General features: G+C 40.3%; 1 protein-coding gene and 1 long non-coding RNA gene across 2 annotated transcripts in view; both read left to right on the top strand.

Annotated features, from left to right (window-relative positions):
* Window positions 1-15,941, top strand: part of HSDL2 (hydroxysteroid dehydrogenase like 2) — an 82,511-nt gene that overhangs the window by 44,408 nt on the left and 22,162 nt on the right. Inside the window, 2 exon segments of the mRNA NM_001199126.2 lie at window positions 4,794-4,988; window positions 8,358-8,429. Coding sequence (NP_001186055.1) covers window positions 4,794-4,988; window positions 8,358-8,429 — 267 coding nt within the window.
* Window positions 5,911-7,110, top strand: LOC144335160 (uncharacterized). Its single transcript, XR_013405647.1, has 2 exons — window positions 5,911-6,468; window positions 6,793-7,110. It is a non-coding gene; the product is annotated as an uncharacterized LOC144335160 (long non-coding RNA).

The raw sequence follows: 15,941 nt of genomic DNA, 5'->3' as shown, positions 1-15,941 counted from the left end.
TGAATTCAGCACATCCAGAGAAAGGATCAGAGGGCCGGCCTCTAGTTGTTTCACAACATGGAATTTCAGGCTTCCAACTAGGTCACCTTGAGAATTGTAATTTTTTTCTTTTTATAAGACCTGTTTCATGGTTCTTGCTGAAATGGAGGGTGGAGAAGGAGAGAGGGATGATGGCTGCTATTCACAATGCGTACTCTTCTTACCTTGTGACTGGTCTGGACAAGTGTAGTAGAAGCAGGAAAGTCCACTTTTGGGTGGATTTGATTTGGGCTTGGGGTGGGGAGTCTGGGTATGGCAGCTACTGATTTGGTAATGGCTGCAGAGAGGAAGGCCGCAGAAGTATCACAGAGCAGCTGCAGACCTCTGTCACCTGGACTATATTGCAAATAGATTTGTGAACTCAGCTAACCAAGGAGGGTGAGGCGACAAGGTGGTGCCTCACCTCCTCCCTGTCTGGTGCTAGAAATCAAAACTAGTTTCTCTGTTTTTCAAGGGACCTGTTCACTGACTAGGTTAAACAGTTTATACATTTTCATTGATTCTGACATCCCCATGCTTTGTATTTGTATATCTCTAATATCTGTCTGTATCTTACAATGGATGATATATCATAGTTTAATTGGCAGCTTTTTTCTTTCCTTAGTGATCCCTAAGGTAATGGTGTGCTGTATAATCGGTGGCATCACTGGTTCAGTGGATACACACACGAGTATGTGGATATGTGTGGTGGTGGCTGACAGGTGTTAAAGAGGGGAAATAAGCTCTCTTCCCAGAGAAGGAGTCATCATGGGCAGTGCTGATGTTTTAAGCCTCATATGCACTCCATATATTTATGTGAAAGGAAATCTTTGATTGGTCTTAAGACTGTTGGTACTGTCTGTTTTCAGGCAGTAATCTCTTAGCTGTTATCAGGAGAATCAATTGGAAGCTATTAGATGTCTCTTCAGTTATCTCTTAATAAGACTTAAGTTTTAGGGTTGATGTTGTGACTCTTGTGATCCATGGTTTATCTGCTTTCATTATAAATCTTGCTTATTTTCTTTCCCAGAAATCATCAGTGAATTTCATTTGATTTATCCTACTGTTAACCTGTTTTTATCGTTATCAGTTTTTTCTAACCTGTTGGGTTAGCTTGTTGGCATTCCAAAATCTGTGTTGAGAAATACTCAATGGCCCACTTCTTGATTTTTGAGTGTCTAGTTGTACCTTCTTTGTATCTTTCCTAGAAAGATTGTTAAAGTAATGATAGGTTGGAGGAACATTTCTTATTCTATAGACATACACACATAGCATGTATATACTTACATGTGACATATTTTTATTAGACTTCTAATTTAGAATTTTTAAGGATTCTTGTGCAACTGATGTCGTTTACATGGAGACTAGGAGTGTGCATGTATGCATATCGTTTCAAAATAGATTATACTCAATTATGTGCAGGAAAGTTCTACAGTTTTCGAGAGTGAGATGATAACTGAACTCCAAGAACTTTGATTAACAAGGTATGACCCATTTAGTTGCATCATGGATGAGAGCCTGGCTCTCAAGTCAGGCTGCTGGGTGTTTGAATTTTACCTTCTGTGACCTTGGGCAAGTTACTTAACTTCTCTGTGCTTGAGCACTCCTATCTATAAAATGGGAATAACAACAGGACCTACCTCAGGGTTCTAAGAATTAAGTAAGATAATGTATGTAAAATAGGTAATAGCATGCCTGGCACAGGGTATACTTAATGAATGGCAGGTGCTATTTTTTATTTTAGTTTATTCATTTTTAATTTTTGTGTTTTTTTGATAAGCAGATGGGGTCTCACTCTGTCACCCAGGCTGGAATGCAGTGGCACAGTCATAGCTCACTGCAGCCTCAAACTCCTAGACTCAAGCAATCTTCCTGCCTCAGCCTCCAGAATATCTGGAATTATAGGCTCTAGCCACCACATCCAGCTGCTATTTTTTTTTTTTTTTTTAATTAATAAAGGATCAGTTCAAGAGTGAGACCAGAGCTCTTGCTCTTGATCTGTTGGTTACGGAAAAAAATTATTTCTAGGGCTGGACATGGTGGCTCACACCTGTAATCCCAACACTTTGGGAGGCCGAGGCAGGAGGATGGCTTGAGCCCACCAGTTGGAGACCAGCCTGGGAAACATAGCAAGACCCATTTCTACAAAGAAAAAAAAAAAAAAAAAAAAAAAAAAAAGCCGGGCGCAGTGGCTCACGCCTGTAATCCCAGCACTTTGGGAGGCTGAAGCCAGTGGATCACGAGGTCAGGAAATTGAGACCATCCTGGCTAACACGGTGAAACCCCGTCTCTACTAAAAATACAAAAAATTAGCCAGGCGTGGTGGCGGGCGCTTGTAGTCCCAGCTGCTCTGGAGGCTGAGGCAGGAGAATGGCGTGAACGGGGGAGGCGGAGCTTGCGGTGAGCCGAGATCGCGCCACTGCACTCCAGCCTGGCTAACAGAGCCAGACTCCGTCTCAAAAAAAAAAAAATAAATAAAAAAACTGGATGTGGTGGGAGGGTGAGGTAGGAGGATAGTTTGAGAGCCCAGGAGATCAAGGCTGCTGAGAGCCATGATCTCACCACTACCTTTGGCCTGGGTGCCAGTATGAGACCCTATCTCGGGGGGAAAAAAAAAAAAATTATTCCTAGTAAATGATTTTTAGTTATGAAGTAGAAAAGTGTCTTCTAACTCAATGCTTTCAAGAAATTCCCTAAATTAATTGAACATTAAAAAAAAGGGATGTAAGTTCCACGAAGGTAGATGCCTTATGTCCGTTTTGTCAACATCTGTGTCCTTAATATCTAGAATAGTGCCTGACTTATATATAGTAAGTGCTTAATAACTATTTGTTGAGTGAATGCAAAAGGGCCAATGGCCCTTAAAAGCTACAGACATTTCATCTTATAGACCAAAATATGTAAGTTACTCTAGCATATAATAATTTAAAATTGTATTTTAACAATGTATGGAAATAAGTTTTATCTAAAGTACTAGAAACTCACAAACCTAAGTACATTTAAATAAATTGACTTTCTGTGAACCTATGAATTATGTTGGAAAATAAATAAATAAATAGACTTTTCTTGTTTGATGTAAACTAGGATATATGTAAGCAAATTGAGATGTTACTGTTGACAATGTGTAATTAATAATGTACTGTTAATTGTAGAGTTTCAAGTTACTTCATATAAGACACATAATTTTTAAAAGTACAGCTAACATAGTAAAAATTATATGCAAATATTAACAGCAGGTATCCCTAGATAGGGAAATTATAATTAATTAAGCAATTTTTCCTTTTACTTCTCTTTATTTCCTTTTTTTTTTTTTTTTTCCTGAGACGGAGTCTCACTCTGTCACCCAGGCTGGAGTACACTGGAGTAATTTCAGCCCATTACAACCTCTGGCTCTCAGATTCAAGCGATCCTCCTACCTCTGCCTCCCAAGTAGCTGGGACTACAGGCACTCGCCACCACGCCTGGCTAATTTTTGTATTTTTAGTAGAGATGGGGTTTCACCATGTTGACCAGGCTTGTCCCGAACTCCTGACCTCAAGTGATCCATCCACCTTGGCCTCCCACAGTGCTGGGATTACAGGCATGAGCCACCGCACCTGGCTATTTTCTAATATTTTCTACAGAACAGAGTTGTCTGAATTTAAAAAGGACCCCCCCAGAAATCCAAGCAATATTTATTGAGTGTTTTTCAAGGAACCTATTCACTGACTAGGTGAAAGAGTTTATACCATTTTCATTGATGCTGAGATGCCCATGTATTATATTTGTACATCTCTGATACCAGTCTGTATCTTACAATGAATGATATATCATAATTTAATTGGCAGCTTTTTTGTTTCCTTAGTGGTCCCTAACATAATGGTGCACTTTATAATCAGTGGCATTGTTGGTTCAGTGAATTCCCACAAGAATGTGTGCATGTGGTTGGTGGTGGCTGACAGGTGTTAAAGAGGGGAAATAAGCTCTCTTCCCAGAGAAGGAGTCATCACAGGCAGTGCTGATGTTTTAAGCCTCATATGCATTCCATATGTTTATGTGAAAGGAAATTTTGGGTATTAAGACTGGTGGTACTGTCTGTTTTCAGGCAGTAATCTCTTAGCTGTTATCAAGAGAATCAATTGGAAGCTATTAGAGGTCTCTTCAGTTATTCCTTTAAAAGACATGAAATTCTTGAGCATTCTAAATCAGAAAGTTCATTGAATTTTATTGTGAGTCTTCTGGTTTAGTCTGTAGTATAAGGCAGGGTTGCACAGAGTAAGGAACATGTGTTTTCTACCCAGTTCTCTCTGTGGAACATTTGGCAAATTCTGGGGCCGGGCTCAGTGGCTCACGCCTGTCATCCCAGCACTTTGGGAGGCCGAGGTGGATGGATCACGAGGTCAGGAGTTTGAGACCAGCCTGGCCAACATGGTGAAACCCCGTTTCTACTAAAAATACAAAAAATTTCCTGGGCGTGGTGGCGCACGCCTGTAATCCCAGCTACTCGGAAGGCTGGGTTCAATTGCTTGAACCCAGGAGGTGGAGGTTGCGGTGAGCGGAGATCACGCCATTGCACTCCTGTCTGGGCGACACAGCAAGACTGTCTCCAAAACAAAAACAAAAACAAAAAGCAAAAAAATTTGGCAAATCCCTTAAGCAGTCTGGACCTTGTTTTCATCATCTGAGAAATGAAAGAATTAGCCTTGATAATTGTGAAGGGTAGTGCTTGTTACTTCCATAGTTTTATTATTTGATTTGGAGTTACAAGTGTACGTGTGTGTGTGTTTTCTCTACAGCCATACACACTGCTGCTACGGAGATGCTGGGAGGACCTGGTATCGAAAGCCAGTGTAGAAAAGTGGATATCATTGCAGATGCAGCATATTCCATTTTCCAAAAGCCAAAAAGTTTTACTGGCAACTTCGTCATTGATGAAAATATCTTAAAAGCAGAAGGAATACAAAATTTTGACATCTATGCAATTAAACCAGGTAATGCTTGTATAGTTTTTAAAAGTAACAATATGTTTTTCCATATTTTCTGCCATGAACACATCTGTTTTTTGTGTTTGTGTGATCGTAAAATGAATATGTTATTTTAAAAGCTGTCTTCCCAATGAAGGAAAAAAACCCATACCAACACAACTTAAAAAAAAAAGATGAATAAAAAATAGAGGTGAGTTGAGGGCTTTTGAAGTGATATATATAAGCACAGAAAGTCAGATCAGCTACTAGCCACTTCCAAATCTCGAAATAAGAAATGAAAATTATTTTTTAAAGTTGGTCTTAAAATCACAGAGTAAAGATTTTGTTCAAGAATACGTGGTGACAGATGGTACAGTAGTGGGTTATTTATTTATTTGAGAAAGGGTCTCACTCTGTCACCCTGGCTGGAGTGTAGTGGCACGATCTCAGCTTACTGCAACCTCCACCTCCTAGGCTCAAGCAATCCTTCCACCACAGCCTCTTGAGTAGCTGGGACTATAGGCATGTGCCACCACACCTGGTTAATTTTTATATTTGTAGATGTGGGATTTCACCATGTTGCCCAGGCTGGTCTTGAACTCCTGAGCTCAAGTGATCTGCCTGCCTTGGCCTCCTAAAGTGTTAGGATTACAGGTGTGAGCCACTGCACCTGGCCCAGTCATGAATTTTTTTGTTTAAAATAATTTATGATTGTGGACTCTGTAAATATTTGTCTCTTAAGTGCAGTCTCTTAGAGTAGCTTAATGACAGATGGTGTAGATGAGTGGGCATGGTGTAGTAAAGAAGAAGCTTCCAGAAAGCCCTCTTTTTAAGTAACTCTCTCTCTCTGAAATCGTGGATGATAATGATAATAATGGATTTTTACCATATAGAATATGATGTATTCTAATATAGCCATATATAGAAGTAAATTTAATTTATGGTAAAGTATATTTTAAATATTATTCATTAAGCTGAGCTTCGAAATGACACAAACCATGTTTATATTTGTATCATCCCTGCTCATCTCTGCAGTTCCAACTGAATTAAATAGCAGATTATAGTTTTATAAAGCACTCTTATATGCATTATCTATTTAGCCTGCATAACAATTCTGTAAGGGAAGTAATGCTTAGTGATTAAGAACATGGAATTTGGGAGAAGACAAGCCAGGTTCATATTGCAGCTCTGCTGCTCACTGCTATGCAGCTTTGAGCATGTCACCCAGTTTGTCTGTCTCAGCCTTAATGTCCATATTGGTAAACTTAAGAGAACGATACATTTCATACAAGATTTTTGTAAAGACTAAATGTGATAACGTATGTTTTTGGCACAGTGCCCAGCATATAGTACACTCAGAATATTTGGTAGTTAATATTTACAAGTGGAAAAACAGGCTCAGAGAGATTGAGCCTTTGCCTAAGAGCAGATGGCTAATAGGCGGCAGAACCTGACTAGATTCGGGTCTTCTGGGTCCTGGTACCCAGGAATATAATTATTACTTTAGGTTTTATTTTTTATTTATTTATTTATTTTTTTGAGACGGAGTCTCGCTGTGTCGCCCAGGCTGGAGTGCAGTGGCCGGATCTCAGCTCACTGCAAGCTCTGCCTCCCGGGTTTTTACGCCATTCTCCTGCCTCAGCCTCCCGAGTAGCCGGGACTACAGGCGCCCGCCACCTCGCCCGGCTAGTTTTTTGTATTTTTTAGTAGAGACGGGGTTTCACCGTGTTAGCCAGGATGGTCTCGAACTCCTGACCTCGTGATCCGCCCATCTCGGCCTCCCAAAGTGCTGGGATTACAGGCTTGAGCCACCGCGCCCGGCCTACTTTAGGTTTTAAAGACACAGTGTAATTGTGCACAAGTTTTAAAATTTTATTTAAATTAAAAATCCTATCAAGTATTGAGAACTTAGTATGACCAGATACTATGATATTAGGATACAACAAAGATGAATTCATTCCTGCCCTCCAGAAGTTTGCTTAAACTTCTGAAAAAGAGAGAGAGAGACAGGAGACTGAGGCAGGAGGCTCATTTGAGCCCAGAAGTTTGAGACCAGCCTGGGCAAAACAGCAAGACCCCATCTCAAAAAAAAAAAAAAAAAGAAAAGAAAAGAAAAGAAAAAAAAGGAAAAGAAAGGAAAAGAAAAAGAGAGCAATTGAGATTGTTAACATCTCACTGTACTATAGTTTTGAAGGCTTTGTGGCCTTTAAATCTTCTAGTGTGCACGTGTCTTGGAGTTATCAGTGTAATTAAAACAGTTAGCCTATTTGCTAACCACAACCATTAGCTGAAAATAAGACCCAGCGGAGGCTGTGTGCAGTGGCTCATACCTGTAATCCCAGCGCTTTGGGAGGCCAAGGCCGGCAGATCACTTGAGCCAAAGAGTTCAAGACCATACTGGGCAACATGGCAAAACCCTCTGTCTATAAAAAATAAAAATGAGTGGTCGGGTGCCATGGCTCATGCCCATAATCCCAGCACATTGGGAAACCGAGGTGGGTGGATATCCTGAGGTCAGGAGTTCGAGACCAGCCTGACCAATATGGGGAAACTCTGTCTCTACTAGAAATACAAAAATTAGCCAGGCCTGGTGGTGGGCACCTGTAATCCCAGCTACTTGGGAAGCTGAGGCAGGAGGATTCCTTGAACCTGGGAGGCAGAGGGTGCAATGAGCCGAGATTGTGCCACTGTACTCAAGCCTGGGTGACAGAGCGAGACTCCATCTCAATAAATAAATAAATAAATAAATATTAGCTGGATATGGTGGCTTGCACCTGTGGTCCCAGTTACTTGGGAGGCTGAGGGAGGAGGATCACTGGATCCCACGAGGTGGAGGTTGCAGTGAGCCAAGATCGTGCCACTGCACTCCAGCCTGGGTGACAGTGAGACCCTGTGTCAATAATAATAATAATAACCCAGTGGAATGGATGGAATAGGATAGCTTAGTTTTCATGATGATGGAGTGAGAGGAAGAGGGAGAGAGAGAAGAGACCCAAATGCACTAATGCTGAGAAGAAAGTCCTTCTTAAGAAGGGGCCCTCTGCTCTTAGGAGGGCAGGTAAGAAATGAGTCTTGAGCACTTTGGAAGAATGTGGGCCAGAAGAGCAGTGTAGGATGAGAAGGGCAAAGGTTCCTGGGAGAGCAGGTAAAGGCTTTACAGAACAGGTGATCTTTTGGGGATTAAATCTTGAAGATAAAATTTATCAGAGGAGAGGAGGATAACTGAATTATGAGAAAATTAATTGAATGAAGATCAGGTCATTCGCAGTTTTCACGGAGGCCTTTTCTGTTGCACCAGAATGATTTTTAATGAAACAGATATGTTTACTAAACAGATGTTAAAATCTTACTATGTTGTAGTTACATTAACCTAATGGTTTGGGGTCAATTTTTCAGGTCATCCTTTGCAACCAGATTTCTTCTTAGATGAATACCCAGAAGCAGTTAGTAAGAAAATGGAATCAACTGGTAAGATCTAGACTATATTTTATGTTAGAAAATATAAATCCTAACTTACGTATTTCTTCCAAAATATGGAATTGATCCTATAAGAGTGACATTTCTGCCTTCTGTTTTTAAACTATTTTGTAATTTAAAGTAAACAAGTAATGTGAGCTCTCAGTTAATTCTAGTAAAGAAGGTTATTTTGTTCATCTACCACTAAGAAGTTTTAATAAGGCTGGGCACAATGGCTCATACCTGTAATCCCAGCACTTTTGAGGCGAATGGATCACTTGAGTCCAGGAGTTTGCGACAAGCTTGGGCAACATGGCAAAACCCCATGTCTACAAAAAAATAAACTGGGCGTGGTGGCACGAGACTGTAGTCCCAGCTACTCAGGAGGCTGAGCCTGGGAAGTTGAAGCTTCAGTGAGCCATGATCGTGCCACTGCACTCTAGCCTGGGTGACAGAGCAAGACCCTGTCTCAAAAAAAAAAAAAAAAAAGAAGGAGTTATTAATATATTCTTTGCATTTGGTCAAAAAAAGGTCTGAAAAAACTTTTTTTTCAGGTTTTATTTATTTTCTTTTGCACTGTCTTTAGGTATTTCATGTTGATACGTTATTTTGAGGAAAAGTGTGTCATATATCAAATACATCTAACACCATTTCCACAGTTTGTGTTATGTGACGATTTTATGGAAGAAATCAACTTCAGAGGAGGTTCGGGTTTTACTTTGTTTTGTTTCTGTAATTCAGAAACAACAGTGCCCTTGAATTGGTCCAGAGTTTACATTTTAGACTTTGTGTTCTGACATTTTGCCAGTGGCTCACTTAAAGAAGAAACACTTTAATGAATACCTGTGGGAAGAATTTCTCTCCTGGTTTACTAATAAGAATGGCTGTGCTTCTTATGGGCCCTTACCTTATTTTTATCTTATAGATGCTGTGATGCTCATCGATTTTGTTTTTTTTTTTTTTAGAAGTCTGATAGAAAATATAGGGATGAATTTCCTTGATACCGTTAGCAAATCTGTGGCACCTTACTGCAGTGCATTTTAGTGCCAAACCTTATTTCCAGCTTTCCTTTATTTATTCTTTATTATTTATCTTTTCTTTTTCCAAATTTTTGTGGTAATTAAAAAAAATTACTTAGGTAATAAAAAGGACTTTTTTGTATTATAGACAATTTAAAACAATAGAAAGGAAAACAGTTACTCATAGTCCTACTACCCAGAGTATTAAAACCAGGAAAAACAAGATTCTCAGTCTTTTTCTCAAAAGGCCTCTTACAGAATGGTGGAAAATTATCAAAGTCTGGAAGAGTCTGGTCTTCAAGTTAGTTAAGTCCAAAACTCTGATTTTTGCCCAGCGCCCTAAGGTTGGATCTGTCTTTTAGAAGAAGGCATGCATGAACTGAGCTCATTTAAATTCCAAATTTTAAATAATAACCATTTATTGATCAAGTATATTCATTTTGTTTATTCAACAACTATTTACTGGACACCTACTATGTGCCAAACACTGTGCTAAGTACTTTGCATGCATTATCCTGTTTAACACTATTAATCCCCAAGACAGATACTACCCTCATTTTATAGCTGCGATTGCACAGCCAGCAGGTGGCAGAACTAAGATTTAAACTTGTATTTCTGTGATTCCAAAGCCCATGTCTTTAACCAGTAAACTTAAATGGCTTTCCTAACACTTGAATACTTAGTCTTATAAATTTAAGCATATTCTTAGTCTGGGCAACATGGTGAGACCCCATCTCTACAAAAAATAAAAAAAATTAGCTGGGCATGGTGGCACATGCCTGTAGTCTCAGCTACTCAGGAGACTGAAGCAGGAGGATCCCTTGAGCTCAAGAGTTTGAGGCTGCAGTGAGCTATGATTGAGCTATGGCACTCCAGCCTGGGCAACAGAGCAAGACCCTGTCTCAAATAAATACATAAATTAGCACATTCTTTCCCGTGATAATCCAATTTATTAATTTATAACAAGGAGTTGCCATCTCATAGGTTAAACATGTAGGTGCTTGATCAGCACATTCTCTTCCTTTGGATATAATTACACATGAAACAGAATCATAGTCAGAAGGTCATTTAGTGACCATGGAATCAGAACAAGGGGGTTAGACAGGTAGAGTGTAAAATCAGTGTTTACTGGCATCAGGCTTTGATAGGGATAACTTTGCCTATAGCCATCTCCACAGAAGCAATGCTCTCACCCTTAAGGTCAGAAGACTCAAATTCCTTTGGCTAACTTTCCCCACCTAATGCTGCGGGAGCATTTACTTTTGTAGTTCTCTTTTTTTGATTCTGTGTGGTTCAGTCGATAGCAATTTTACTTGACCTTTTCTGTAGGTATATTATTATAGTCATATAGATAGTAGCCTGGGCTATAAGTTACCTCTTTCAGTTTATTTCTTATGTCCTCTCATAGTTCAGCTCTCTGAGAACTATGGTGTATCCCTTGTTTCCAAAGGGGGAGAGGTTCACCCTAATGTTGCACCCACAACTTAGAATAACCTGTTACCATTTCATTATACCTTTTCCAGTATTTGTCCTGTGTATGTTAGCTCTTATATATGTAATTATTATAAACAGTGTACATAGTTTTAAATTGATTTTTTCTTTCTTCCTATCTTAAAAGCAATATCAACCAGGCATAGTGGCTCATGCCTGTAGTCCCAGCACTTTGGGAGGCTGAGGTGGGAGGATTGCTTGAGCCCAGGAGTTCAAAAGTAGTCTGGACAACATGGCGAAACCTTGTCTCTACAAAAAGTACAAAAATTAGCTGGGTGTGATGGTGCATGCCTGTAGTCCCAGCGACTTGGGAGGCTGAGGTGGGAGGATCACTTGAGTTCAGGAGTTTGAGGTTGCAGTGAGCTATGATCAAGCCAGTGAACTCCAGCCTGTGTGAGAGAGTGAGAACCTGTCTCAAAAAACAAACAAACAAAAAACACAATACCATTATTTCTTCATTGATTCCCCCCACCCCTACTCTCCACTGGAACACAGGGAGCCCACTCAGTCTTTTTTTTTTTTTTTTTTTTTGACTTTCAGCTTATTCTTATTTTTATTTTTCATTTGTTTTAGAGACTGGGTCTCACCCTGTCGCCCAAGCTGGAGTGCAGTGGCTCGATCATAGCCCACTGCAGCCCTCAAAGTCCTGGACTTAAACAATCCTCTCACCTCAGCCTCCCCAATAGCTGGGACTAGAGGTGCATGCCACCACGCCCAGCTAATTTTTAAATTTTTTGTAAAGAGGGGATCTTATTATATTGCCCAGGCTGGTCTCAAACTCCTGCCCTCAAACAATCATCCTGCCTCGGCCTCCCAACGTGCTGGGATTACAGGCATGAGCTATGGCGCTGGGCCTGTTTTCCTTCAGTTACAGTTTTAATTGCTTCTGTTCCATTTGTTCTTGATTCTCAGAAACACTTATTCTTACCCTGGCTCCCCTTACCCTTTCCCTGTAGTTAGCACCACTTCTCATTGGTTCCGGCTTTCTCTTCTGTATTCTGGAGACCTTTTAAAGTTTGTCCTCTATTAAAAAGGACAGTCTGATAAGATGTTCTATAGCTTAGTTTCTCTTCCATATTGTCTCGAATGGTTATTTTAATTTGCTATGGTGCTTATATTTCTCTCACTTCCTCTTTCATTTTATCCTATTGTCTTTTCATCTCAGCCAGTTACATATAACTTTCTGTCCCTGTTTCATATAGGTTTTTTTTAAGGCTTTATTTATTTATTTTTTTGAGAGAGTCTCTCTCTGTTGCCCACGCTGGAGTGCAGTGGCATGATCTTGGCTCACTGCAACCTCCACCTCCCAGTTTCAAGCAATTCTCCTCCCTCAGCCTTGCTAGTAACTGGGATTACATGGGTGTGCCACCACGCCTGGCTAATTTTGTATTTTTAGTAGAGATGGGGTTTCGCCACATTGGCCAGGCTGGTCTCAAACTTCTGACCTCAGGTGATCTGCCCACCTTGGCCTCCCAAAGTGCTGGGATTACAGGCATGAGCCACTGTGCCTGGCCAAAGCTTTATTTTTTCGAGAGCAGTTTTAGATTCAGAGCAAAACTGAGAGGAAGGTATAGAAATATCCCATATACCCGCCTGCCCCCACACATGCATAACCTCCTTCCTTAGCAGCATCCTCTACCAGAGTGGCACATTTGTCACAACTGATGAATCTGTATTGACACATCATAATGATATAGTTTCCATGTGGAAGAATTCTTGTAAGTTAGTTTTAGATCTTGCTCTTCAGAGTAGCCTCCATTGCCTTGTGGCATATTATTTTTTTCATAGGCATTTTTCCATTAATTCTTCCTCATAGTAGGAGGTATCTCTAGAGCTAGTGTAGTCAAAGGCAGGAAAGTGTAGGTTGCTTTTGGCTCCACTCCCTGTCCATATGGAGGAATTCCTTTTTCTGAGCTGTAGTTTCAAATGTAGCACCTGTTGGGCAAATAGCTCAGGCCAGTGTGCAAGGCTGACATGTGACCTTCCTTTACTTCCTCTGTTTCAAACTACTCTCCAGGCCTGGCTCAGTGGCTAAAGCCTATAATCCCAGCACTTTGGGAGGCTGTGGTGGGAGGATCGCCTGAGGCCAGGAGTTCTAGATGAGCCTGAGCAATATAGCAATAGCAAGATCCCATTTCTACAAAAAACTGTTAACAATAGCCAGGCGTGGTGGTACGTACCTGTAGTCTCAGGTACTTGGGAGGCTGAGGCAGGAGGATCACTTGAACCCAGGAGTTCAAGGTTGCAGCGAGCTGTGATTGTGCCATTGCACTCCAGCCCGGGTGACAGAGGGAGATCCTATCTCAAAAACAACATGAAACACAACAAAAACACAAAAACTACTCTCTCCTGCAATGCTCTGCTGCCAAGGTTCTTCCCCTCCCCATCCTTGTCAGCCATGCCTTGGGGCATGTACTTCCCAGGATGCTGCACTGCAGGACTCCCCTACTGTCTGCTTATCTTATTTGGGAGCTACAAGCTTTGGAACTGGATTTGAAAGATACGGATGAGGAATCATATAGAGTGTGTCTTGAAAAGTAGCGTGTGTAAAACAGAGAGACAGCTCCTGATCTTAGTTGGTACAAGCCCAGAGTCTGATCCAGCGCAAGCCTCTCTTCTTTGTTCGGGTGGGCAGAGGTATTCTTTCTTTGAGATCTTTCATGAGGGAAAGCACAGGAGACCAGTCTTTCTGAGGCTGACTCTGTGTACCTTAGAGCTGCTGAACCTCTCCTCCTAGATTCAGATACTAGATTGTGTATCAGTCTAGGTGATGTTCAGTATTTCCCCTTTTTTGTGTGTGTGCATTTTTATATTTATTCAGTGTGAAGTTAGGAGAGCCTGTGTCAGGGACTACCAGCCATGTGTCATCTTCTTTTGTGTATTGGAATTCTATAAATATTTCTTTCCCATTCCGGCTTACATTTTTGTAGTCTGATGGCTGCACCTTTAAAATCTATCATTGGTTTGTTGTTTTTGTCTCCTGAAGTTTTTTTTTTTCTCTTGTGCAAACTCACCATGTTTACGTCTCAATAATCCAGGTGATAAATTATGCAATTTATCTCTTGGCAAATGTCTTTCAGTGATAAACTAAAGTTTTTGCTGCAATCTCCTTGGCACTTCATATGTAGATGATATACCTTGACTAATATACAAATCACCTGAAGTAGTTACCCACTAGGAAGGGAGGGGTTCCAGCAGTTATTTATATGACAGACTCAGTTCTCTCTGGTGTAACTGCTAAGACAAAACACATGACCTGCCTTTGGAAACATGAAGGAACCGTGTGTCTTCGCTGCCCTTGCTTTAGCAGCCTTTGCTTGGTCAACTTCTGGTGAGTTTCACATCTCAGCACTGTGCTCAGCTTTTATGTTGGCTATATAAAAAATTAGATTGCTAAACATAGAAGAAAATGTTGAGGACATATTTATTACTCAGTGGATAAAATTACAGGCTCTGGAGTCAGACTGCCTGGATTTAATCTTGAATTCCATTTGTTTTTATTAAACAAATTGAAATGCTTTCTGGAACAAGGCAAGTTAAAAATAAAAAGGGGGAAATTAACTTTTGTATGTTCTGTATCTGGTCACCATCATGAGCTTTTTGTTGTTGTTTTTAAAGACATCTAATAGTTTCTGAGAGAGAGTGAGTACTCATTGAAAGCATAGACTTCGGAGTAAGACAAATATGGGTTCAAATCCGGTGCCTGCCACTTACATCTGTCATTTTGGGCACATCACTTCAGTTCTCTGAAACAGTTTTGTCACCTCTTGCTTTCCTTGTGTAATTATTGTGAGGAATAAGAGTGATAGTACATCATATTGTACATTTGATGCAGGAAGCCCCTATAACTATTGGTTGCTGTAGTTATTATTAATTACCTTGGATTTTCTACATGGTAAAACTTGTCTGCAAATAATAATATATTTGAAGGATTATTTCTGGCATATATCTTAATACACTGACTTGAACTTCCACGAGTTCTTTAAAACTATTTTATTTTAATTATCCTTATTTTATTCTTAATTTTAATTAGAAAAATCTTCAGATTTTACCATAAGGTGTTAACATTTGTATAAGATGGAGATTTTTTAAATCAGAGAAGTTAGATTGGTATCTACTTTTTTTAGTGTAATAAACTTGTTAAATTTAAATATGTTAAATGGGTAATGTTCTCTTTCTGTGCTCTTTCTTCCTTTCTTCTTTCCTTTCTTTCTTTCCTTTTTTTTTTTTTTTATTGAGATGGAGTCCGTTCTGTTGTCCAGGCTGGATGCAGTGGCGTTTTCTTGGCTCACTGCAACCTGAGCCGTCTGGGTTCAAGCGATTCTCCTGCCTCAGCCTCTTGAGTAGCTGGGATTACAGGCTCGCGCCACCATGCCCGGCTAATTTTATTTTTATTTTTTTATTTTTAGTAGAGACAGGGTTTCACTGTGTTAGCCAGGATGGTCTCAACCTCCTAACCTTGTGATCCACCTGCCTTGACCTCTCAAAAGTGCTGAGATTACAGGCATGAGCCACCACACCCGGCCTTTTTCTATGCGCTCTTCTTTGAAGGTTTGAAATACCTACTAAGTCATTTGGGTCTCTTCTGAAGTTATTTCTTTCAGAACCTTTATTTTATTCAATTATAGGCTTTTTAAAACATAAAAAAACCAAAATTATCCATTTGAAGTTTCAAAACCTATTTAAGAGTTGACATGTAGTATTTCACTTACACAGTTTTTTAAAGTTTTCAAACTGTTTATCTCTTTCCTTTGTTTTTTTATTTTTTCTTTTGAGAAAAAGTCTCACTCTGTCACCCAGGCTGGAGTGCAGTGGTGCTATCTTGACTCACTGCAACCCCCACCTCCCAGGTTCAAGGAATTCTCGTGCCTCAGCCTCCTGAGTAGCTGGGATTACAGGCACCCGCCACCATGCCCAGCTAATTTTTGTATTTTTAGTAGAGACGGGGTTTCACCATGTTGGTCAGGCTGTTCTCAAACTCCTGACCTCAGGTGATCCACCCACCTCAGCCTCC

The sequence above is a fragment of the Macaca mulatta genome, chromosome 15 (genome assembly GCF_049350105.2).
Source record: "Macaca mulatta isolate MMU2019108-1 chromosome 15, T2T-MMU8v2.0, whole genome shotgun sequence".
Lineage (NCBI taxonomy): Eukaryota > Metazoa > Chordata > Mammalia > Primates > Cercopithecidae > Macaca > Macaca mulatta.
The sequence above is the reverse complement of the archived record's forward strand: the minus strand, read 5'-3'. Positions and strand labels throughout refer to the sequence as shown.